This window comes from Carcharodon carcharias, chromosome 2 (assembly GCF_017639515.1).
Source record: "Carcharodon carcharias isolate sCarCar2 chromosome 2, sCarCar2.pri, whole genome shotgun sequence".
Lineage (NCBI taxonomy): Eukaryota > Metazoa > Chordata > Chondrichthyes > Lamniformes > Lamnidae > Carcharodon > Carcharodon carcharias.
Genome location: NC_054468.1, coordinates 238150208 through 238177958, shown reverse-complemented (window position 1 = coordinate 238177958; position 27751 = coordinate 238150208). Strand labels below are relative to the sequence as shown.

General features: G+C 42.5%; 1 protein-coding gene across 1 annotated transcript in view; it reads right to left on the bottom strand.

The window, feature by feature from the left end:
• Positions 1–27751, bottom strand: part of adcy3a (adenylate cyclase 3a) — a 215439-nt gene that overhangs the window by 146203 nt on the left and 41485 nt on the right. The window contains exon 2 of the mRNA XM_041207923.1: positions 377–526. Coding sequence (XP_041063857.1) covers positions 377–526 — 150 coding nt within the window. The remainder of the gene's footprint in view (positions 1–376; positions 527–27751) is intronic.

Genomic DNA, 27751 nt, shown 5'->3' with positions numbered 1-27751 from the left:
CCACTGATTCAGAAACAGGCAAAACAAAGTTGTGATTCCCGATAAGCAGCAGGTACAGAATTGGGAGATGAAAGGGAAGTTAATTCTGTCGAGTGAAGAAAATGAGAAATGTCCTACACTAATACTGAAAAGGGATTGCAAAATTGTCTGGGGAAATTGGGATTAGTTTGGGGAGTGCACGATGCTGGGGTTATGTGAGACTCAGCCCCAGGAATGTGGTAAATTCAGTGTGAGTGAGAGGAGTAACCTCTTGTAGTAATGTTTCTCCATTTTCTGCTGTCCAGTTGCAGGAGTTAGACATAGCAGCCTATCATCACAATCTCATGGATTATGTCTCTCCACTGAATATTTCCAAAAATATCCCCAGCTCCCTCACCTGCTGCTGGCTCTGTTCCTCCAGATTGAGTTTAACCTCCAGAGATTGCCGAGCCTCGAGGAAGGCTTTGCGATGCTTGCGATCTGCCATATAGTAAGACATGATCCCAACAGTGATGGCACCGAGGTAGATACTGATGTTGGCCAAAAGCTAATAGAGAAGAAAATTACACACTAGATGGTTTAAAAGCTCATTAAAGTGTTGAACACATGGGAATTGTTACCATCGCACACCTATTGGTCAATCACTGGACAACAAAGGAGAGATGGTGATGTAATGGTAATGTCACTGAACTATAGAACCATAGAAAAGTTACTGAGCAGAAAAAGGCCATTCAGCCCATCGTGTCTGTGACAACCAAAAAGAGAAAAAAGAAACTAGCCACTCATTTTAGTCCCACTTTCCAGCACCTGGTCCTTGCAGGTGGCAGCGCTTCAGATGCAGATCCAGGTACCTTTTAAATGAATTGAGCATTTCAGCCTCAACCACCAACTTAGACAGTGAATTCCAGACACCCACCACCCTCAGGGTGAAACGGTTTTGCCTCATGTCCCCTCTAATCCTTCTACCAATCACCTTAAATCTCTGCCCCCTGGTAATTGACCCCCCAGCTCGGGGAAACACATCTTTCCTGTCTACCCTATCTACGCCCCTCATAATTTTGCACACCTCAATTAGACCACCCCTCAGCCTCCTCTGCTCTAAGAAAAACAACCCTAGCCTATCCAATCTCTCCTCATAGCTGCATTTTTCAAGCCCTGGCAACATTCTTGTAAATCTCCTCTGCACTCTCTCCAGAGCAATTCTGGCCTTCCTGTAATGTGGAGACCAGAACTCTACACAAAATTCCAGCTGTGGCCTAACCAGCATTTCATACAGTTCCATCATTACATTCCTGCTTTTGTATTAAATACCTGACCCAATAAAGGAAAGTATTCCATAAGCTTTCTTCACTGGATGAATAATCCAGAGGCCCAAACCATTGCTCTGGTGGAACTTAAATTCAGCAAATAGATCTGGAATTGAAAAGGCAGTCTCAGTAACAATGATCCTGAAACCATTGTCGATTGATGCAAAAACCCATCCAGTTCATTAATGCCTCAGTAGGGAAGGAAATTAGCCATCCAGTCAGATTCCAGTCTGTAACTCACTCTTGGGTATCTGTTATTCTACATATAAAACACCCCGAACCCCTCGATTAGATTCCAGTCTGTAACTCACTCTTGGGTATCTGTTATTCCACATATAAAACACCCCGAACCCCTCGATTAGATTCCAGACTGTAACTCACTCCCGGGTATCTGTTATTCTATATATAAAGCACCCCGAACCCCTCGATTAGATTCCAGTCTGTAACTCACCCCGGGGTATCTGTTATTCTATATATAAAACACCCCGAACCCCTCGATTAGATTCCAGTCTGTAACTCACTCCCGGGTATCTGTTATTCTAAATATAAATCCCTCTGATCCCCTCGATTAGATTCCAGTTTGTAACTAACCCTCGGGTATCTGTTATTCTAAATATAAATCCCTCTGATCCCCTCGATTAGATTCCAGTCTGTAACTCACCCCCAGGTATCTGTTATTCTATATATAAACCCACCCGAACCCCTGGATTAGATTCCAGACTGTAACTCACTCCCGGGTATCTGTTATTCTATATATAAACCCCCCTTGAACCCCTTGACTAGATTCCAGTCGGTAACTCACTCCCGGGTATCTGTTATACTACATATAAAACACCCCGAAACCCTCAATTAGATTCCAGTCTGTAACTCACTCCCGGGTATCTGTTAATCTATATATAAAACACCCCGAATCCCTCGATTAGATTCCAGACTGTAACTCACTCCCGGGTATCTGTTATTCTATATATAAACCCACCCGAACCCCTCGATTAGATTCCAGACTGTAACTCACTCCCGGGTATCTGTGATTCTATATATAAACCCCCCCAAACCCCTTGACTGGATTCCAGTCGGTAACTCACTCCCGGGTATCTGTTATTCAACATATAAAACACCCCGAAACCCTCAATTAGATTCCAGACTGTAACTCACTCCTGGGTAAGTGTGATTCTACATATAAACCCCACGAAACCCTTGATTAGATTCCAGTCTGTAACTCACTCCCGGGTATCTGATATTCTATATATAAACCACCCCGAACACCTTGATTAGATTCCAGTCTGTAACTTACTCCTGGGTGTCAGTTAATCTATATATAAAACACCCCGAACCCCTTGATTAGATTCCAGTCTGTAACTCACTCCCAGGTATCTGTTATTCTATATATAAACCACACCGAACCCCTCGATTAGATTCCAGTCTGTAACTCATTCCCGGGTATCTGTTATTCTATATATAAAACACCCCGAACCCCTCGATTAGATTCCAGACTGCAACTCACTCCCGGGTATCTGTTATTCTATATATAAATCCCCCCGAACCCCTTGATTAGATTCCAGTCGGTAACTCACTCCCGGGTATCTGTTATTTAACATATAAAACACCCCGAACACCTCGATGAGATTCCAGTCTGTAACAAACTCCCGGGTATCTGTTATTCTATATATAAACCACCCCGAAACCCTCGATTAGATTCCAGTCTGTAACTCATTCCCAGGTATCTGTTATTCTATATATAAACCACCCCGAACCACTCGATTAGATTCCAGTCTGTACCTCACACCCAGGTATCTGTTATTCTATATATAAACCACCTGATCCCCTCAATTAGATTCCAGTCTGTAACTCACTCCTGGGTATCTGTTAATCTACATATAAAACACCCCTAACCCCTCGATTAGATTCCAGACTGTAACTCACTCCCGGGTATCTGTTATGCTACATATAAAACACCCCGAAACTCTCGATTAGGTTCCAGACTGTAACTCACTCCCGGGTATCTGTGATTCTATATATAAACCCCACCGAACCCCTTGATGAGATTCCAGTCGGTAACTCACTCCCGGATATCTGTTATTCAACATATAAAACACCCCGAACCCCTCGATTAGATTCCAGACTGTAACTCACTACTGGCTAAGTGTTATTCTACATTAAAACCCCACGAAACCCTCGATTAGATTCCAGTCTGTAACTCATTCCCGGGTATCTGTTATTCTATATATCAACCACCCCGAACCACTCGATTAGATTCCAGTCTGTAACTCACTCCCGGGTATCTGTTATTCTATATATAAACCAACCCGAACTCCTTGATGAGATTCCAGTCGGTAACTCACTCCCGGATGTCTGTTATTCAACATATAAAACACCCCGAACCCCTCGATTGGATTCCAGACTGTAACTCACTACTGGCTAAGTGTTATTCTACATATAAACCCCCCGAAACCCTCGATTAGATTCCAGTCTGTAACACATTCCCGGGTATCTGTTTTTCTATATATAAACCACCAGGAACCTCACGATTAGTTTCCAGTCTGTACCTCACACCCAGGTATCTGTTATTCTATATATAAACCACCCCGAACCCCTTGATTAGATTCCAGTCTGTAACTCATTCCCGGGTATCTGTTATTCTATATATAAACCACCTCGAAGCCCTCAATTAGATTACAGTCTGTAACTCACTCCCGGGTATCTGTTATTCTATATATAAACCACCCCGAGCCGCTCGATTAGATTCCAGTCAGTAACTCACTCCTGGCTAAGTGTTATTCTACATATAAACCCCCCGAAACCCTCGATTAGATTCCAGTCGGTAACTCACTCCCGGGTATCTGTTTTCAACATATAAAACGCCCCGAACACCTCGATGAGATTCCAGTCTGAAACGAACTCCCGGGTATCTGTTATTCTATATATAAACCACCCCGAAACCCTCGATTAGATTCCAGTCTGTAACTCATTCCCAGGTATCTGTTATTCTATATATAAACCACCACGAACCATGCGATTAGATTCCAGTCTGTAACTCACTCCCGGGTATCTGTTATTCTATATATAAACCACCCGGAACCTCACGATTAGATTCCAGTCTGTACCTCACACCCAGGTATCTGTTATTCTATATGTAAGCCACCTGATCCCCTCGATTAGATTCCAGTCTGTAACTCACTTCTGGGTATCTGTTAATCTACATATAAAACACCCCTATCCCCTCAATTAGATTCCAGACTGTAACTCACTCCCGGGTATCTGTTATGCTATATATGAAAAACCCCGAAACCCTCCATTAGATTCCAGACTGTAACTCACTCCCGGGTATCTGTTATTCTATATATAAACCCCACCGAGCCCCTTGATGAGATTCCAGTCGGTAACTCACTCCTGGGTATCTGTTATTCAACATATAAAACACCCCGAACCCCTCGATTAGATTCCAGACAGTAACTCACTCCCGGGTATCTGTTATTCTATATATAAACCCCACCGAGCCCCTTGATGAGATTCCAGTCGGTAACTCACTCCCGGGTATCAGTTATTCAACATATAAAACACCCCGAACCCCTCGATTAGATTCCAGACTGTAACTCACTCCCGGGTATCTGTTATTTTATATATAAACCACACCGAAACCCTCGATTAGATGCCAGTCTGTAACTCACTCCCGGGTATCTGTTATTCTATATATAAACCACCCCGAAACCCTCGATTAGATTGCACTCTGTAACTCATTCCCGGGTGTCTGTTATTCTATATATAAACCACCCCGAACCCCTTGATTAGATTCCAGTCTGTAACTCTCTACCAGGTATCTGTTATTCCATATATAAACCACCCCAAACCCCTCGATTAGATTCCAATCTGTAACTCACTCTCGGGTATCTGTTATTCTATATGTAAACAACCCTGATACCCTCGATTAGATTCCAGTCTGTAACTCACTCCCGGGTATCTGTTATTCTATATGTAAACCACCCTGATCCCCTCGATTAGATTCCAGTCTGTAACTCACTCACGGGTATCTGCTATACTATATAGAAAACGCCCCGAATCCCTCAATTAGATTCCAGTCTGTAACTCACTCCCAGGTATCTGTTATTCTATATATAAACCACCCCGAACCTCACGATTAGATTCCAATCTGTACCTCACACCCAGGTGTCTGTTATTCTATATATAAACGACCCTGATCCCCTGAATTAGATTCCAGTCTGTAACTCACTCCCGGGTATCTGTTATTCTATATATAAAAACCAGCCCGAGCACGTTGAGTAGATTCAAGTCTGTAACTCACCCCCGGGTATCTGTTATGCTATATTTAAACCCCCCCTAAAGCCCTCGATTAAATTCCAGTCTGTAACTCGTTCCCGGGTATCTGTTATTCTATATATAAAACACCCTGAACCCCTAGATTAGATTCCAGTCTGTAACTCATTCCCAGTTATCTGTTATTTTATATATAAACCACCCCGAACCACGCGATTAGATTCCAGTCTGTAACTCACTCCCGGGTATCTGTTATTCTATATATAAACCACCCCGAACCTCACGATTAGATTCCAGTCTGTACCTCACACCCAGGTATCTGTTATTCTATATATAAACCACCTGATCCCCTCAATTAGATTCCAGTCTGTAACTCACTCCTGGGTATCTGTTAATCTACATATAAAACACCCCTAACGTCTCGATTAGATTCTAGTCTGTAACTCACTCCCGGGTATCTGTTATGCTACATAAAAAACACCACGAAACCCTCGATTAGGTTCCAGACTGTAACTCACTCCCAGGTATCTGTGATTCTATATATAAACCCCACCGAACTCCTTGATGAGATTCCAGTCGGTAACTCACTCCCGGATATCTGTTATTCAACATATAAAACACCCCGAACCCCTCGATTAGATTCCAGACTGTAACTCACGACTGGCTAAGTGTTATTCTACATATAAACCCCCCGAAACCCTCGATTAGATTCTGGTCTGTAACTCATTCCCGGGTATCTGTTATTCTATATATAAACCACCCCGAACCACTCGATTAGATTCCAGTCTGTAACTCACTCCCGGGTGTCTGTTATTCTATATATAAACCAACCCGAACTCCCTGATGAGATTCCAGTCGGTAACTCACTCCCGGATATCTGTTATTCAACATATAAAACACCCCGAACCCCTCGATTGGATTCCAGACTGTAACTCACTCCCGGGTATCTGTTATTCTATATATAAACCACCCCGAACCTCACGATTAGATTCCAGTCTGTACCTCACACCCAGGTATCTGTTATTCTATATATAAACCACCTGATCACCTCGATTAGATTCTAGTCTGTAACTCACTCCTGGGTATCTGTTAATCTACATATAAAACACCCCTATCCCCTCGATAAGGTTCCAGACTGTAACTCACTCCCGGGTATCTGTTATGCTATATATGAAAAACCCCGAAACCCTCCATTAGATTCCAGACTGTAACTCACTCCCGGGTATCTGTTATTCTATATATAAACCCCACCGAACACCTTGATGAGATTCCAGTCGGTAACTCACTCCCGGGTATCAGTTATTCAACATATAAAACACCCCGAACCCCTCGATTAGGTTCCAGACAGTAACTCACTCCCGGGTATCTGTTATTCTATATATAAACCCCACCGAACACCTTGATGAGATTCCAGTCGGTAACTCACTCCCGGGTATCAGTTATTCAACATATAAAACACCCCGAACCCCTCGATTAGATTCCAGACTGTAACTCACTCCCGGGTATCTGTTATTTTATATATAAACCACCCCGAAACCCTCGATTAGATTCCAGTCTGTAACTCACTCCCGGGTATCTGTTATTCTATATATAAACCACCCCGAAACCCTCAATTAGATTGCACTCTGTAACTCATTCCCGGGTGTCTGTTATTCTATATATAAACCACCCCGAACCCCTTGATTAGATTCCAGTCTGTAACTCACTACCAGGTATCTGTTATTCTATATATAAACCACCCTGATCCCCTCGATTAGATTTCAGTCTGTAACTCACTTCCGGGTATCTGTTAATCTACACATAAAACACCCCTAACCCCTCGATTAGATTCCAGACTGTAACCCACTCCCGGGTATCTGTTATGCTACATATAAAACACCCCGAAACTCTCGATTAGGTTCCAGACTGTAACTCGCTCCCGGGTATCTGTGATTCTATATATAAACCCTACCGAACTCCTTGATGAGATTCCAGTCGGTAACTCACTCCCGGATATCTGTTATTCAACATATAAAACACCCCGAACCCCTCGATTAGATTCCAGACTGTAACTCACAACTGGCTAAGTGTTATTCTACATATAAACCCCCCGAAACCCTCGATTAGATTCCAGTCTGTAACTCATTCCCGGGTATCTGTTATTCTATATATCAACCACCCCGAACCACTCGATTAGATTCCAGTCTGTAACTCACTCCCGGGTATCTGTTATTCTATATATAAACCAACCCGAACTCCCTGATGAGATTCCAGTCGGTAACTCACTCCCGGATATCTGTTATTCAACATATAAAACACCCCGAACCCCTCGATTGGATTCCAGACTGTAACTCACTCCCGGGTATCTGTTATTCTATATATAAACCACCCGGAACCTCACGATTAGATTCCAGTCTGTACCTCACACCCAGGTATCTGTTATTCTATATATAAACCACCTGATCACCTCGATTAGATTCTAGTCTGTAACTCACTCCTGGGTATCTGTTAATCTACATATAAAACACCCCTATCCCCTCGATAAGGTTCCAGACTGTAACTCACTCCCGGGTATCTGTTATGCTATATATGAAAAACCCCGAAACCCTCCATTAGATTCCAGACTGTAGCTCACTCCCGGGTATCTGTTATTCTATATATAAACCCCACCGAACCCCTTGATGAGATTCCAGTCGGTAACTCACTCCCGGGTATCAGTTATTCAACATATAAAACACCCCGAACCCCTCGATTAGGATCCAGACAGTAACTCACTCCCGGGTATCTGTTATTCTATATATAAACCCCACCGAACACCTTGATGAGATTCCAGTCGGTAACTCACTCCCGGGTATCAGTTATTCAACATATAAAACACCCCGAACCCCTCGATTAGATTCCAGACTGTAACTCACTACTGGCTAAGTGTTATTCTGCATTAAAACCCCACGAAACCCTCGATTAGATTCCAGTCTGTAACTCATTCCCGGGTATCTGTTATTCTATATATCAACCACCCCGAACCACTCGATTAGATTCCAGTCTGTAACTCACTCCCGGGTATCTGTTATTCTATATATAAACCAACCCGAACTCCTTGATGAGATTCCAGTCGGTAACTCACTCCCGGATGTCTGTTATTCAACATATAAAACACCCCGAACCCCTCGATTGGATTCCAGACTGTAACTCACTACTGGCTAAGTGTTATTCTACATATAAACCCCCCGAAACCCTCGATTAGATTCCAGTCTGTAACACATTCCCGGGTATCTGTTTTTCTATATATAAACCACCCGGAACCTCACGATTAGTTTCCAGTCTGTACCTCACACCCAGGTATCTGTTATTCTATATATAAACCACCCCGAACCCCTTGATTAGATTCCAGTCTATAACTCATTCCCGGGTATCTGTTATTCTATATATAAACCACCTCGAAGCCCTCAATTAGATTACAGTCTGTAACTCACTCCCGGGTATCTGTTATTCTATATATAAACCACCCCGAGCCGCTCGATTAGATTCCAGTCAGTAACTCACTCCTGGCTAAGTGTTATTCTACATATAAACCCCCCGAAACCCTCGATTAGATTCCAGACTGCAACTCACTCCCGGGTATCTGTTTTCAACATATAAAACGCCCCGAACACCTCGATGAGATTCCAGTCTGAAACGAACTCCCGAGTATCTGTTATTCTATATATAAACCACCCCGAAACCCTCGATTAGATTCCAGTCTGTAACTCATTCCCAGGTATCTGTTATTCTATATATAAACCACCACGAACCACGCGATTAGATTCCAGTCTGTAACTCACTCCCGGGTATCTGTTATTCTATATATAAACCACCCGGAACCTCACGATTAGATTCCAGTCTGTACCTCACACCCAGGTATCTGTTATTCTATATGTAAACCACCTGATCCCCTCGATTAGATTCCAGTCTGTAACTCACTTCTGGGTATCTGTTAATCTACATATAAAACACCCCTATCCCCTCAATTAGATTCCAGACTGTAACTCACTCCCGGGTATCTGTTATGCTATATATGAAAAACACCGAAACCCTCCATTAGATTCCAGACTGTAACTCACTCCCGGGTATCTGTTATTCTATATAAAAACCCTCCGAGCCCCTTGATGAGATTCCAGTCGGTAACTCACTCCTGGGTATCTGTTATTCAACATATAAAACACCCCGAACCCCTCGATTAGATTCCAGACAGTAACTCACTCCCGGGTATCTGTTATTCTATATATAAACCCCACCGAGCCCCTTGATGAGATTCCAGTCGGTAACTCACTCCCGGGTATCAGTTATTCAACATATAAAACACCCCGAACCCCTCGATTAGATTCCAGACTGTAACTCACTCCCGGGTATCTGTTATTTTATATATAAACCACACCGAAACCCTCGATTAGATGCCAGTCTGTAACTCACTCCCGGGTATCTGTTATTCTATATATAAACCACCCCGAAACCCTCGATTAGATTGCACTCTGTAACTCATTCCCGGGTGTCTGTTATTCTATATATAAACCACCCCGAACCCCTTGATTAGATTCCAGTCTGTAACTCTCTACCAGGTATCTGTTATTCCATATATAAACCACCCCAAACCCCTCGATTAGATTCCAATCTGTAACTCACTCTCGGGTATCTGTTATTCTATATGTAAACCACCCTGATACCCTCGATTAGATTCCAGTCTGTAACTCACTCCCGGGTATCTGTTATTCTATATGTAAACCACCCTGATCCCCTCGATTAGATTCCAGTCTGTAACTCACTCACGGGTATCTGTTATTCTATATATAAACCACCCCGAACCTCACGATTAGATTCCAATCTGTACCTCACACCCAGGTGTCTGTTATTCTATATATAAACGACCCTGATCCCCTGAATTAGATTCCAGTCTGTAACTCACTCCCGGGTATCTGTTATTCTATATATAAAAACCAGCCCGAGCACGTTGAGTAGATTCAAGTCTGTAACTCACCCCCGGGTATCTGTTATGCTATATTTAAACCCCCCCTAAAGCCCTCGATTAAATTCCAGTCTGTAACTCGTTCCCGGGTATCTGTTATTCTATATATAAAACACCCTGAACCCCTAGATTAGATTCCAGTCTGTAACTCATTCCCAGTTATCTGTTATTTTATATATAAACCACCCCGAACCACTCGATTAGATTCCAGTCTGTAACTCATTCCCGGGTATCTGTTATTCTATATATAAACCACCCCGAACCACTCGATTAGATTCCAGTCTGTAACTCACTCCCGGGTATCTGTTATTCTATATATAAACCAACCCGAACTCCCTGATGAGATTCCAGTCGGTAACTCACTCCCGGATATCTGTTATTCAACATATAAAACACCCCGAACCCCTCGATTGGATTCCAGACTGTAACTCACTCCCGGGTATCTGTTATTCTATATATAAACCACCCCGAACCTCACGATTAGATTCCAGTCTGTACCTCACACCCAGGTATCTGTTATTCTATATATAAACCACCTGATCACCTCGATTAGATTCTAGTCTGTAACTCACTCCCGGGTATCTGTTAATCTACATATAAAACACCCCTATCCCCTCGATAAGGTTCCAGACTGTAACTCACTCCCGGGTATCTGTTATGCTATATATGAAAAACCCCGAAACCCTCCATTAGATTCCAGACTGTAACTCACTCCCGGGTATCTGTTATTCTATATATAAACCCCACCGAACCCCTTGATGAGATTCCAGTCGGTAACTCACTCCCGGGTATCAGTTATTCAACATATAAAACACCCCGAACCCCTCGATTAGGATCCAGACAGTAACTCACTCCCGGGTATCTGTTATTCTATATATAAACCCCACCGAACACCTTGATGAGATTCCAGTCGGTAACTCACTCCCGGGTATCAGTTATTCAACATATAAAACACCCCGAACCCCTCGATTAGATTCCAGACTGTAACTCACTCCCGGGTATCTGTTATTTTATATATAAACCACCCCGAACCCCTCGATTAGATTCCAGTCTGTAACTCACTCCCAGGTATCTGTTATTCTATATATTAACCACCCCGAACCCCTCGATTAGATTCCAGTCTGTAACTCACTCCCAGGTATCTGTTATACTATATATAAAACACCCCGAACCCCTCGATGAAATTCCAGTCTGTAACTCACTTCCGGGTATCTGTAATTCAATATATAAACCCCCCTGATCCCCTCGATTAGATTCCAGTATGTAACTCACCCTCGGGGATCAGTTATTCTATATATAAACCACCCCGAACACCTCGATTACATTCCAGTCTGTAACTCACTCCTGCGTATCTGTTATTCTATATATAAACCACCCTGAACACCTCGATTAGGTTCCAGTCATTAACCCACTCCCGGGTATCTGTTATTTTATATATAAAACACCCCGATCCTCTCGATAAGATTCCAATCTGTAACTCACTCCCGTGTATCTGTTATTCTATATATAAACCACCCCGAAATCCTTGATTAGATCCCAGTCTGTAATTCACCCTCGGGTATCCGTTATTCTATATATAAACCACCACGAACCCCTCGATTAGATTCCAGTCTGTAACTCACACCCGGGTATCCGTTATTCTATATATAAACCAGCCTGAATCCCTCGATTAGATTCCAGTCTGTAACTCACTCCCGGGTATCTGTTATTTTATATATAAACCACCCCGAACCCCTTGATTAGATTCCAGTCTGTTACTGACTTCCGGGTATCTGTTATTCTATATATAAACCCCCCCGAACCCCTCGATTAGATTCGAGTCTGCAACTCACTCCCGGGTATCTGTTATTCTATTTCTAAACCACCCCGAACTCCTTGATTAGATTCCAGTCTGTAACTCACTCCCCGTTTTCTGTTATCTGTTATACTACATATAAACCACCCCGAATCCCTCGATTAGATGCCAGTCTGTAACACACTGATGGGTATCCGTTATTCTACATATAAACCACCCCGAACCCCTCGATTAGATTCGAGTCTGCAACTCACTCCCGGGTATCTGTTATTCTACTTCTAAACCACCCCGAACTCCTTGATTAGATTCCAGTCTGTAACTCACTCCCCGTTTTCTGTTATCTGTTATAATATATATAAACCACCCCGAATCCCTCGATTAGATGCCAGTCTGTAACACACTGATGGGTATCCGTTATTCTATATATAAACCACCCCGAACCCCTCGATTAGATTCCAGTCTGTAACTCACTCCTGCGTATCTGTTATTCTATATATAAACCCCACCAAACCCCTTGATTAGGTTCCAGTCTGTAACTCACCCCCGGGTATCTGTTATTTTATATATAAAATACCCCGAACCCCTCGATTAGATTCCAGTCTGTAACTCACTCCTGGGTATCTGTTATTCTATATATAAACCACCCCGACCCCTCAATTAGATTCCAGACTGTAACTCACTCCCGGGTATCTGTTATTCTATATATAAACCCCTCCGAACCCCTTGATTAGATTCCAGTCGCTAACTCACTCCCGGGTATCTGTTATTCAACATATAAAACACCCCGAAACCCTCAATTAGATTCCAGACTGTAACTCACTCCTGGGTAAGTGTTATTCTACATATAAACCCCCCGAAACACTTGATTAGATTCCAGTCTGTAACGCACTCCCCGTTTTCTGTTATCTGTTATACTATATATAAACCACTCCGAATCCCTCGATTAGATGCCAGTCTGTAACACACTGATGGGTATCCGTTATTCTATACATAAACCACCCCGAACCTCATGATTAGATTCCACTCTATACCTCACACTCAGGTGTCTGTTATTCTATGTATAAACCACACTGATCCCCTGAATTAGATTCCAGTCAGTAACTCACTCCCAGGTATCTGTTATTCTATATAAAAACCACCCCGAACCTCATGATTAGATTCCACTCTATACCTCACACTCAGGTGTCTGTTATTCTATGTATAAACCACACTGATCCCCTGAATTAGATTCCAGTCTGTAACTCACTCCCGGGTATCTGTTATTCTATACATAAACCACCCTGAACCCCTTGAGTTGATTCCAGTCTGTAACTCACCCCTGGGTAACTGTTATTCTATATATAAACCCCCCGATCCCCTCGATTAGATTCCTGTCTGTAACTCACTCCCGGGTATCTGTTATTCTATATATAAACCCCGCTGATCCACTCGATTAGATTCCAGTCTGTAACTCACTCCCGGGTATCTGTTATTCTATATATAAAACACCCTGAACCCCTTGAGTTGATTCCAGTCTGTAACTCACTCCCGGGTAACTGTTATTCTATACATAAACCACCCCGAACCCCTCAATTAGATTCCAGTCTGTAACTCACCCTCGATTATCTGTTATTCTATATATAAACCCCCGCAAATCCCTTGATGAGATTCCAGTCTGTAACTCACTCCCGGGTATCTGTTATTCTATATAAAAACCAGCCCGAACCCCTCGATTAGATTCCAGTCTGTAACTCACTCCCGGGTATCTGTTATTCTATATATAAAACACCCCGAACCTCACGATTAGATTCCAGTCTGTACCTCACTCCCGGGTATCTGTTATTCCAAATGTAAACCACCCTGATCCCCTCGATTAGATTCCAGTCTGTAACTCCTTCCCAGGTTTCTGCTATTCTATATATAAACCACCCCAAACCCCTCGATTAGATTCCAATCTGTAACTCACTCCCGGGTATCTGTTATTCTATATATAAACGCCTCAAACCTCTCGATTAGATTCCAGACTGTAACTTACTCCCGGGTATCGGTTATTCTATATATAAACCACCCCAAACCCCTCGATTAGATTCCAGTCTGCAACTCACTCCTGGGTGTCTGGTATTTTATATACAAACCACCCACGAACTCCACTATTAGATTCCAGTCTGTAACTCACTCCTGGGTATCTGTTATTCTATATATAAACCACCCCGAACCCCATGATTAGATTCCAGTCTCTAACTCAATCCCGGGTATATGTTATTCTATATATAAACCACCACAAACCCCTTGAGTAGTTTCCAGTCATTAACTCACCCCCGGGTATCTGTTATTCTATATATAAACCCCCCGAACCCATCACTTAGATTCAAGTCTGTAACTCACACCCAAGTGTCTGTTATTCTATTTATAATCCACCCTGATCCCCTCCATTAAATTTCAGCCTGTAACTCACTCCCGGGTATCTGTTATTCTATATATAAACACCACTGATCCCCTCGATTAGATTCCAGTCTGTAACTCACTCCCGGGTATCTGTTATTCTATATATAAACCACCCTGAACCCCTTGTGTTGATTCCAGTCTGTAACTCACCCCCGGGTAACTGTTATTCTATATATAAACCCCCCTGATCCCCTCGATAAGATTCCAGTCTGTAACTCACTCCCGGGAATCTGTTATTCTATATATAAACCCCCCTGATCCCCTTGATTAGATTCCAGTCTGTAACTCACTCGCGGGTATCTGTTAATCTATATATAAACCACCCCGAATTCCTCGATTAGATTCCAGTCTGTAACTCACCCTGAGGTATCTGTTATTCTATATATAAACCCCACCAAACCCCTTGATTAGGTTCCAGTCTGTAACTCACCCCCGGGTATCTGTTATTTTATATATAAACCACCCCGAACCCCTCGACTAGATTCCAGTCTGTAACTCACACCCGGGTATCTGTTATTCTATATATAAACCACCCCGACCCCTCGATTAGATCCCAGACTGTAACTCACTCCCGGGTATCTGTTATTCTATATATAAACCCCTCCGAACCCCTTGATTAGATTCCAGTCTGTAACTCTCTCCCCGTTTTCTCTTATCTGTTATTCTATATATAAACCACCCCGAACCCCTCGATTAGATTCCAGTCAGTAACTCACTCCCAGGTATCTTTTATTCTATATAAAAACCACCCAGAACCTCATGATTAGATTCCAGTCTATACCTCACACTCAGGTGTCTGTTATTCTATGTATAAACCACACTGATCCCATGAATTAGATTCCAGTCTGTAATTCACTCCCGGGTATCTGTTATTCTATATAAAAACCACCCCGAACCTCATGACTAGATTCCAGTCTATTCCTCACACTCAGGTGTCTGTTATTCTATGTATAAACCACCCTGATCCCCTGAATTAGATTCCAGTCTGTAACTCACTCCTGGGTATCTGTTATTCTATATAAAAACCACCCCGACCTCGTTGAGTAGATTCCAGTCTGTAACTCACCCCCGGGTATCTGTTATTCTATATTAAAACCGCCACTAAACTCCTCGATTAGATTCCAGTCTGTAACTCATTTCCGGGTGTCTGTTATTCTATAAATAAACCACCCCGAACCCCTGGATTAGATTCCAGTCTGTAACTCACTCCCGGGTATCTGTTATTCTATATATAAACCCCCCTGATCCCCTCGATTAGATTCCAGTCTGTAACTCACCCTCGGGTATCTGTTATTCTGTATATAAACCTCCCCAAACCCCTTGGATTAGATTCCAGTCTGTAACCCACTCCCGGGTATCTGTCATTCTATATATAAACCCCCCAAACCTCTCGATTAGATTCTAGTCTGTAACTCACTCCCGGGTATCTGTTATTCAATATATAGACCAGCCAAACCCTTCGATTAGATTCCAGTCAGTAACTCACACCCGGGTATCTGTTATTCTATATATAAATCCCCTCCGACACCGAACGCCTCGATTAGATTCCAGTCTGTAACTCACTCCCAGGTATCTGCTATTCTATATATAAACCACCCCAAACCCCTTGATTAGATTCCAGTCAGTAACTCACTCCCGGCTATCTGTTATTCTATATATAAACACCGCAAACCTCTCGATTAGAATCCAGACTGTAACTCACTCCCAGGAATTCAGTTATTCTATGTATAAACCACCCTGATACCCTCAATTAGTTTCCAGTCTGTAACTCACTCCCGGGTATATGTTAATCTATATATAAACCATCACAAACCCCTTGAGTAATTTCCAGTCATTAACTCACCCCCGGGTATCTGTTATTCTATATATAACCCCCCCGAACCCCTCACTGAGATTACAGTCTGTAACACACAACCAGGAGTCTGTTATTCTATGTATAAACCACCCTAAATCCCCTCAATTAGATTTCAGTCTGTAACTCACTCCCGGGTATCTGTTATTCTATATATAAACCACCCTGAACCCCTGGAGTTGATTCCAGTCTGTAACTCACCCCCGGGTAACTGTTATTCTATACATAAACCAACCCGTAACCCTCAATTAGATTCCAGTCTGTAACTCACCCTCGGGTATCTGTTATTCTATATATAAACCCCTCCAAACCCCTTGATTAGATTCCAGTCTGTAACTCACTCCCAGGTATCTGTTATTCTATATATTAACCACCCCGAACCCCTCGATTAGATTCCAGTCTGTAACTCACTCCCAGGTATCTGTTATTCTATATATTAACCACCCCGAACCCCTCGATTAGATTCCAGTCTGTAACTCACTCCCAGGTATCTGTTATACTATATATAAAACACCCCGACCCTCGATGAAATTCCAGTCTGTAACTCACTTCCGGGTATCTGTAATTCAATACATAAACCCCCCTGATTCCCTCGATTAGATTCCAGTATGTAACTCACCCTCGGGGATCAGTTATTCTATATATAAACCACCCCGAACACCTCGATTACATTCCAGTCTGTAACTCACTCCTGCGTATCTGTTATTCTATATATAAACCACCCTGAACCCCTCGATTAGGTTCCAGTCATTAACCCACTCCCGGGTATCTGTTATTTTATATATAAAACACCCCTGATCCTCTCGATAAGATTCCAATCTGTAACTCACTCCCGTGTATCTGTTATTCTATATATAAACCACCCCGAAATCCTTGATTAGATCCCAGTCTGTAATTCACCCTCGGGTATCCGTTATTCTATATATAAACCACCACGAACCCCTCGATTAGATTCCAGTCTGTAACTCACACCCGGGTATCCGTTATTCTATATATAAACCAGCCTGAATCCCTCGATTAGATTCCAGTCTGTAACTCACTCCCGGGTATCTGTTATTTTATATATAAACCACCCCGAACCCCTTGATTAGATTCCAGTCTGTAATTCACTCCCAGGTATCTGTTATACTATATATAAAACACCCCGACCCTCGATGAAATTCCAGTCTGTAACTCACTTCTGGGTATCTGTAATTCAATATATAAACCCCCCTGATCCCCTCGATTAGATTCCAGGATGTAACTCACCCTCGGGTATCTGTTATTTTATATATAAACCACCCCGAACCCCTTGATTAGATTCCAGTCTGTTACTGACTTCCGGGTATCTGTTATTCTATATATAAACCCCCCCGAACCCCTCGATTAGATTCGAGTCTGCAACTCACTCCCGGGTATCTGTTATTCTATTTCTAAACCACCCCGAACTCCTTGATTAGATTCCAGTCTGTAACTCACTCCCCGTTTTCTGTTATCTGTTATACTACATATAAACCACACCGAATCCCTCGATTAGATGCCAGTCTGTAACACACTGATGGGTATCCGTTATTCTACATATAAACCACCCCGAACCCCTCGATTAGATTCGAGTCTGCAACTCACTCCCGGGTATCTGTTATTCTATTTCTGAACCACCCCGAACTCCTTGATTAGATTCCAGTCTGTAACTCACTCCCCGTTTTCTGTTATCTGTTATACTATATATAAACCACCCCGAATCCCTCGATTAGATGCCAGTCTGTAACACACTGATGGGTATCCGTTATTCTATATATAAACCACCCCGAACCCCTCGATTAGATTCCAGTCTGTAACTCACTCCTGGGTATCTGTTATTCTATATATAAACCACCCCGACCCCTCGATTAGATTCCAGACTGTAACTCACTCCCGGGTATCTGTTATTCTATATATAAACCCCTCCGAACCCCTTGATTAGATTCCAGTCGCTAACTCACTCCCGGGTATCTGTTATTCAACATATAAAACACCCCGAAACCCTCAATTAGATTCCAGACTGTAACTCACTCCTGGGTAAGTGTTATTCTACATATAAACCCCCCGAAACCCTTGATTAGATTCCAGTCTGTAACTCACTTCCCGTTTTCTGTTATCTGTTATACTATATATAAACCACCCCGAATCCCTCGATTAGATGCCAGTCTGTAACACACTGATGGGTATCCGTTATTCTATACATAAACCACCCCGAACCTCATGATTAGATTCCACTCTATACCTCACACTCAGGTGTCTGTTATTCTATGTATAAACCACACTGATCCCCTGAATTAGATTCCAGTCAGTAACTCACTCCCAGGTATCTGTTATTCTATATAAAAACCACCCCGAACCTCATGATTAGATTCCACTCTATACCTCACACTCAGGTGTCTGTTATTCTATGTATAAACCACACTGATCCCCTGAATTAGATTCCAGTCTGTAACTCACTCCCGGCTATCTGTTATTCTATATAAAAACCACCGCGAACCTCATGACTAGATTCCAGTCTATACCTCACACTCAGGTGTCTGTTATTCTATGTATAAACCACCCTGATCCCGTGAATTAGATTCCAGTCTGTAACTCACTCCCGGGTATCAGTTATTCTATATAAAAACCACCCCGACCTCGTTGAGTAGATTCCAGTCTGTAACTCACCCCCGGGTATCTGTTATTCTATATTAAAACCACCCCTAAACCCCACGATTAGATTCCAGTCTGTAACTCATTTCCGGGTATCTGTTATTCTATATATAAACCACCCCGAACCCCTGGATTAGATTCCAGTCTGTAACTCACTCCCGGGTATCTGTTATTCTATATATAAACCCCCCTGATCCCCTCGATTAGATTCCAGTCTGTAACTCACCCTTGGGTATCTGTTATTCTGTGTATAAACCCCCCCCAAACCCCTTGGATTAGATTCCAGTCTGTAACCCACTCCCGGGTATCTGTCATTCTATATATAAACCCCCCAAACCTCTCGATTAGATTCTAGTCTGTAACTCACTCCCGGGTATCTGTTATTCAATATATAGACCAGCAGAACCCTTCGATTAGATTCCAGTCAGTAACTCACACCCGGGTATCTGTTATTCTATATATAAAACACCCCGACACCGAACGCCTCGATTAGATTCCAGTCTGTAACTCACTCCCAGGTATCTGCTATTCTATATATAAACCACCCCAAACCACTTGATTAGATTCCAGTCAGTAGCTCACTCCCGGCTATCTGTTATTCTATATATAAACACCGCAAACCTCTCGATTAGAATCCAGACTGTAACTCACTCCCAGGAATCTGTTATTCTATGTATAAACCACCCTGAAACCCTCAATTAGTTTCCAGTCTGTAACTCACTCCCGGGTATATGTTAATCTATATATAAACCATCACAAACCCCTTGAGTAATTTCCAGTCATTAACTCACCCCCGAGTATCTGTTATACTATATATAAACCCCCCGAACCCCTCACTGAGATTACAGTCTGTAACACACAACCAGGAGTCTGTTATTCTATGTATAAACCACCCTAAATCCCCTCAATTAGATTTCAGTCTGTAACTCACTCTCGGGTATCTGTTATTCTATATATAAAACACCCTGAACCCCTTGAGTTGATTCCAGTCTGTAACTCACCCCCGGGTAACTGTTATTCTATACATAAACCAACCCAAAACCCTGAATTAGATTCCAGTCTGTAACTCACCCTCGGGTATCTGTTATACTCTATATAAACCCACCCAAACCCCTTCATTAGGTTCCAGTCTGTAACTCACTCCCGGGTATCTGTTATTCTATATATAAACCCCTCCGAACCCCTTCATTAGGTTCCAGTCTGTAACTCACTCCCAGGTATCTGTTATACTATATATAAACCACCCCGAACCCCTCGATGAGATTCCGGTCTGTAACTCACTCCCGGGTATCTGTTCTTCAATACATAGACCAGCCGAAGCCTTCGATTAGATTCCAGTCTGTAACTCACTACTGGGTATCTGTTATTCTATATATAAACCACCCCGAACCCCTTGATTAGATTCCAGTCTGTAACTCACTCCCGGGTATATGTTATTCGATATATAAACCACCACAAACCCCTTGAGTAGTTTCCAGTAATTAACTCAATCCCGGGTATCTGTTATTCTATATATAAACCCCCCGAACCCCTCACTTAGATTCCAGTCTGTAACTCACACACAGGAGTCCCTTATTCTATGTATAAACCACCCTGATCCCCTCAATTAGATTTCAGTCTGTAACTCACTCCCGGGTATCTGTTATTCAACATATAAAACACCCCGAAACCCTCAATTAGATTCCAGACTGTAACTCACTCCTGGGTAAGTGTTATTCTACATATAAACCCCCCGAAACACTTGATTAGATTCCAGTCTGTAACTCACTCCCCGTTTTCTGTTATCTGTTATACTATATATAAACCACCCCGAATCCCTCGATTAGATGCCAGTCTGTAACACACTGATGGGTATCCGTTATTCTATACATAAACCACCCCGAACCTCATGATTAGATTCCACTCTATACCTCACACTCAGGTGTCTGTTATTCTATGTATAAACCACACTGATCCCCTGAATTAGATTCCAGTCAGTAACTCACTCCCAGGTATCTGTTATTCTATATAAAAACCACCCCGAACCTCATGATTAGATTCCACTCTATACCTCACACTCAGGTGTCTGTTATTCTATGTATAAACCACACTGATCCCCTGAATTAGATTCCAGTCTGTAACTCACTCCCGGGTATCTGTTATTCTATACATAAACCACCCTGAACCCCTTGAGTTGATTCCAGTCTGTAACTCACCCCTGGGTAACTGTTATTCTATATATAAACCCCCCGATCCCCTCGATTAGATTCCAGTCTGTAACTCACTCCCGGGTATCTGTTATTCTATATATGAACCCCGCTGATCCACTCGATTAGATTCCAGTCTGTAACTCACTCCCGGCTATCTGTTATTCTATATATAAAACACACTGAACCCCTTGAGTTGATTCCAGTCTGTAACTCACTCCCGGGTATCTGTTATACTCTATATAAACCCCCCCGAACCCCTCGATTAGATTCGAGTCTGCAACTCACTCCCGGGTATCTGTTATTCTATTTCTAAACCACCCCGAACTCCTTGATTAGATTCCAGTCTGTAACTCACTCCCCGTTTTCTGTTATCTGTTATACTATATATAAACCACCCCGAATCCCTCGATTAGATGCCAGTCTGTAACACACTGATGGGTATCCGTTATTCTACATATAAACCACCCCGAACCCCTCGATTAGATTCGAGTCTGCAACTCACTCCCGGGTATCTGTTATTCTATTTCTAAACCACCCCGAACTCCTTGATTAGATTCCAGTCTGCAACTCACTCCCCGTTTTCTGTTATCTGTTATACTATATATAAACCACCCCGAATCCCTCGATTAGATGCCAGTCTGTAACACACTGATGGGTATCCGTTATTCTACATATAAACCACCCCGAACCCCTCGATTAGATTCGAGTCTGCAACTCACTCCCGGGTATCTGTTTGTCTATTTCTAAACCACCCCGAACTTCTTGATTAGATTCCAGTCTGTAACTCACTCCCCGTTTTCTGTTATCTGTTATACTATATATAAACCACCCCGAATCCCTCGATTAGATGCCAGTCTGTAACACACTGATGGGTATCCGTTATTCTATATATAAACCACCCCGAACCCCTCGATTAGATTCCAGTCTGTAACTCACTCCTGCGTATCTGTTATTCTATATATAAACCCCACCAAACCCCTTGATTAGGTTCCAGTCTGTAACTCAGCCCCGGGTATCTGTTATTTTATATATAAACCACCCCGAACCCCTCGATTAGATTCCAGTCTGTAACTCACTCCTGGGTATCTGTTATTCTATATATAAACCACCCCGACCCCTCAATTAGATTCCAGACTGTAACTCACTCCCGGGTATCTGTTATTCTATATATAAACCCCTCCGAACCCCTTGATTAGATTCCAGTCGCTAACTCACTCCCGGGTATCTGTTATTCAACATATAAAACACCCCGAAACCCTCAATTAGATTCCAGACTGTAACTCACTCCTGGGTAAGTGTTATTCTACATATAAACCCCCCGAAACACTTGATTAGATTCCAGTCTGTAACTCACTCCCCGTTTTCTGTTATCTGTTATACTATATATAAACCACCCCGAATCCCTCGATTAGATGCCAGTCTGTAACACACTGACGGGTAGCCGTTATTCTATACATAAACCACCCCGAACCTCATGATTAGATTCCACTCTATACCTCACACTCAGGTGTCTGTTATTCTATGTATAAACCACACTGATCCCCTGAATTAGATTCCAGTCAGTAACTCACTCCCAGGTATCTGTTATTCTGTATAAAAACCACCCCGAACCTCATGATTAGATTCCACTCTATACCTCACACTCAGGTGTCTGTTATTCTATGTATAAACCACACTGATCCCCTGAATTAGATTCCAGTCTGTAACTCACTCCCGGGTATCAGTTATTCTAAATAAAAACCACCCCTAAACCCCACGATTAGATTCCAGTCTGTAACTCATTTCCGGGTATCTGTTATTCTATATTAAAACCACCCCTAAACCCCACGATTAGATTCCAGTCTGTAACTCATTTCCGGGTATCTGTTATTCTATATATAAACCCCCCTGATCCCCTCGATTAGATTCCAGTCTGTAACTCACCCTTGGGTATCTGTTATTCTGTGTATAAACCCCCCCCAAAACCCTTGGATTAGATTCCAGTCTGTAACCCACTCCCGGGTATCTGTCATTCTATATATAAACCCCCCAAACCTCTCGATTAGATTCTAGTCTGTAACTCACTCCCGGGTATCTGTTATTCAATATATAGACCAGCCGAACCCTTCGATTAGATTCCAGTCAGTAACTCACACCCGGGTATCTGTTATTCTATATATAAAACCCCCCCGACACCGAACGCCTCGATTAGATTCCAGTCTGTAACTCACTCCCAGGTATCTGCTATTCTATATATAAACCACCCCAAACCACTTGATTAGATTCCAGTCAGTAGCTCACTCCCGGCTATCTGTTATTCTATATATAAACACCGCAAACCTCTCGATTAGAATCCAGACTGTAACTCACTCCCAGGAATCTGTTATTCTATGTATAAACCACCCTGAAACCCTCAATTAGTTTCCAGTCTGTAACTCACTCCCGGGTATATGTTAATCTATATATAAACCATCACAAACCCCTTGAGTAATTTCCAGTCATTAACTCACCCCCGAGTATCTGTTATACTATATATAAACCCCCCGAACCCCTCACTGAGATTACAGTCTGTAACACACAAACAGGAGTCTGTTATTCTATGTATAAACCACCCTAAATCCCCTCAATTAGATTTCAGTCTGTAACTCACTCCCGGGTATCTGTTATTCTATATATAAAACACCCTGAACCCCTTGAGTTGATTCCAGTCTGTAACTCACCCCCGGGTAACTGTTATTCTATACATAAACCAACCCAAAACCCTGAATTAGATTCCAGTCTGTAACTCACCCTCGGGTATCTGTTATACTCTATATAAACCCACCCAAACCCCTTCATTAGGTTCCAGTCTGTAACTCACTCCCGGGTATCTGTTATTCTATATATAAACCCCTCCGAACCCCTTCATTAGGTTCCAGTCTGTAACTCACTCCCAGGTATCTGTTATAATATATATAAACCACCCCGAACCCCTCGATGAGATTCCGGTCTGTAACTCACTCCCGGGTATCTGTTCTTCAATACATAGACCAGCCGAAGCCTTCGATTAGATTCTAGTCTGTAACTCACTACTGGGTATCTGTTATTCTATATATAAACCACCCCGAACCCCTTGATTAGATTCCAGTCTGTAACTCACTCCCGGGTATATGTTATTCGATATATAAACCACCACAAACCCCTTGAGTAGTTTCCAGTAATTAACTCAATCCCGGGTATCTGTTATTCTATATATAAACCCCCCGAACCCCTCACTTAGATTCCAGTCTGTAACTCACACACAGGAGTCCCTTATTCTATGTATAAACCACCCTGATCCCCTCAATTAGATTTCAGTCTGTAACTCACTCCCGGGTATCTGTTATTCAACATATAAAACACCCCGAAACCCTCAATTAGATTCCAGACTGTAACTCACTCCTGGGTAAGTGTTATTCTACATATAAACCCCCCGAAACACTTGATTAGATTCCAGTCTGTAACTCACTCCCCGTTTTCTGTTATCTGTTATACTATATATAAACCACCCCGAATCCCTCGATTAGATGCCAGTCTGTAACACACTGATGGGTATCCGTTATTCTATACATAAACCACCCCGAACCTCATGATTAGATTCCACTCTATACCTCACACTCAGGTGTCTGTTATTCTATGTATAAACCACACTGATCCCCTGAATTAGATTCCAGTCAGTAACTCACTCCCAGGTATCTGTTATTCTATATAAAAACCACCCCGAACCTCATGATTAGATTCCACTCTATACCTCACACTCAGGTGTCTGTTATTCTATGTATAAACCACACTGATCCCCTGAATTAGATTCCAGTCTGTAACTCACTCCCGGGTATCTGTAATTCTATACATAAACCACCCTGAACCCCTTGAGTTGATTCCAGTCTGTAACTCACCCCTGGGTAACTGTTATTCTATATATAAACCCCCCGATCCCCTCGATTAGATTCCAGTCTGTAACTCACTCCCGGGTATCTGTTATTCTATATATGAACCCCGCTGATCCACTCGATTAGATTCCAGTCTGTAACTCACTGCCGGGTATCTGTTATTCTATATATAAAACACCCTGAACCCCTTGAGTTGATTCCAGTCTGTAACTCACCCCCGGGTAACTGTTATTCTATACATAAACCAACCCGAAACCCTGAATTAGATTCCAGTCTGTAACTCACCCTCGGGTATCTGTTATACTCTATATAAACCCACCCAAACCCCTTCATTAGGTTCCAGTCTGTAACTCACTCCCGGGTATCTGTTATTCTATATATAAACCCCTCCGAACCCCTTCATTAGGTTCCAGTCTGTAACTCACTCCCAGGTATCTGTTATACTATATATAAACCACCCCGAACCCCTCGATGAGATTCCGGTCTGTAACTCACTCCCGGGTATCTGTTCTTCAATACATAGACCAGCCGAAGCTTTCGATTAGATTCCAGTCTGTAACTCACTCCTGGGTATCTGTTATTCTATATATAAACCACCCCGAACCCCTTGATTAGATTCCAGTCTGTAACTCACTCCCGGGTATATGTTATTCGATATATACACCACCACAAACCCCTTGAGTAGTTTCCAGTAATTAACTCAATCCCGGGTATCTGTTATTCTATATATAAACCCCCCGAACCCCTCACTTAGATTCCAGTCTGTAACTCACACACAGGAGTCCCTTATTCTATGTATAAACCACCCTGATCCCCTCAATTAGATTTCAGTCTGTAACTCACTCCCGGGTATCTGTTATTCTATACATAAACCACCCTGAACCCCTTGAGTTGATTCCAGTCTGTAACTCACCCCTGGGTAACTGTTATTCTATATATAAACCCCCCGATCCCCTCGATTAGATTCCAGTCTGTAACTCACTCCCGGGTATCTGTTATTCTATATATAAACCCCGCTGATCCACTTGATTAGATTCCAGTCTGTAACTCACTCCCGGGTATCTGTTATTCTATATATAAAACACCCTGAACCCCTTGAGTTGATTCCAGTCTGTAACTCACTCCCGGATAACTGTTATTCTATACATAAACCACCCCGAACCCCTCAATTAGATTCCAGTCTGTAACTCACCCTCGATTATCTGTTGTTCTATATATAAACCCCCGCAAATCCCTTGATGAGATTCCAGTCTGTAACTCACTCCCGGGTATCTGTTATTCTATATAAAAACCACCCCGAACCCCTCGATTAGACTCCAGTCTGTAACTCACTCCCGGGTATCGGTTATTCTATATATAAAACACCCCGAACCTCACGATTAGATTCCAGTCTGTACCTCACTCCCGGGTATCTGTTATTCCAAATGTAAACCACCCTGATCACCTCGATTAGATTCCAGTCTGTAACTCCCTCCCAGGTTTCTGCTATTCTATATATAAACCACCCCAAACCCCTCGATTAGATTCCAATCTGTAACTCACTCCCGGGTATCTGTTATTCCATATATAAACGCCTCAAACCTCTCGATTAGATTCCAGACTGTAACTTACACCCTGGTATCTGTTATTCTATATATAAACCACCCCAAACCCCTCGATTAGATTCCAGTCTGCAACTCACTCCTGGGTATCTGTTATTCTATATATATACCACCCCGAACCCCATGATTAGATTCCAGTCTCTAACTCAATCCCGGGTATATGTTATTCTATATATAAACCAACACAAACCCCTTGAGTAGTTTCCAGTCATTAACTCACCCTGAGTATCTGTTATTCTATATATAAACCCCCCGAACCCCTCACTTAGGTTCCAGTCTGTAACTCACACCCAGGAGTCTCTTATTCTATTTATAAACCACCCTGATCCCCTCCACTAGATTTCAGCCTGTAACTCACTCCCGGGTATCTGTTACTCTATATATAAACCCCACTGATCCCCTCGATTAGATTCCAGTCTGTAACTCACTCCCGGGTATCTGTTATTCTATATATAAACCACCGTGAACCCCTTGTGTTGATTCCAGTCTGTAACTCACCCCCGGGTAACTGTTATTCTATATATAAACCCCCCTGATCCCCTCGATAAGATTCCAGTCTGTAACTCACTCCCGGGAATCTGTTATTCTATATATAAACCCCCCTGATCCCCTTGATTAGATTCCAGTCTGTAACTCACTCGCGGGTATCTGTTAATCTATATATAAACCACCCCAAATTCCTCGATTAGATTCCAGTCTGTAACTCACCCTCAGGTATCTGTTATTCTATATATAAACTCCACCAAACCCCTTGATTAGGTTCCAGTCTGTAACTCACCCCCGGGTATCTGTTATTTTATATATAAACCACCCCGAAC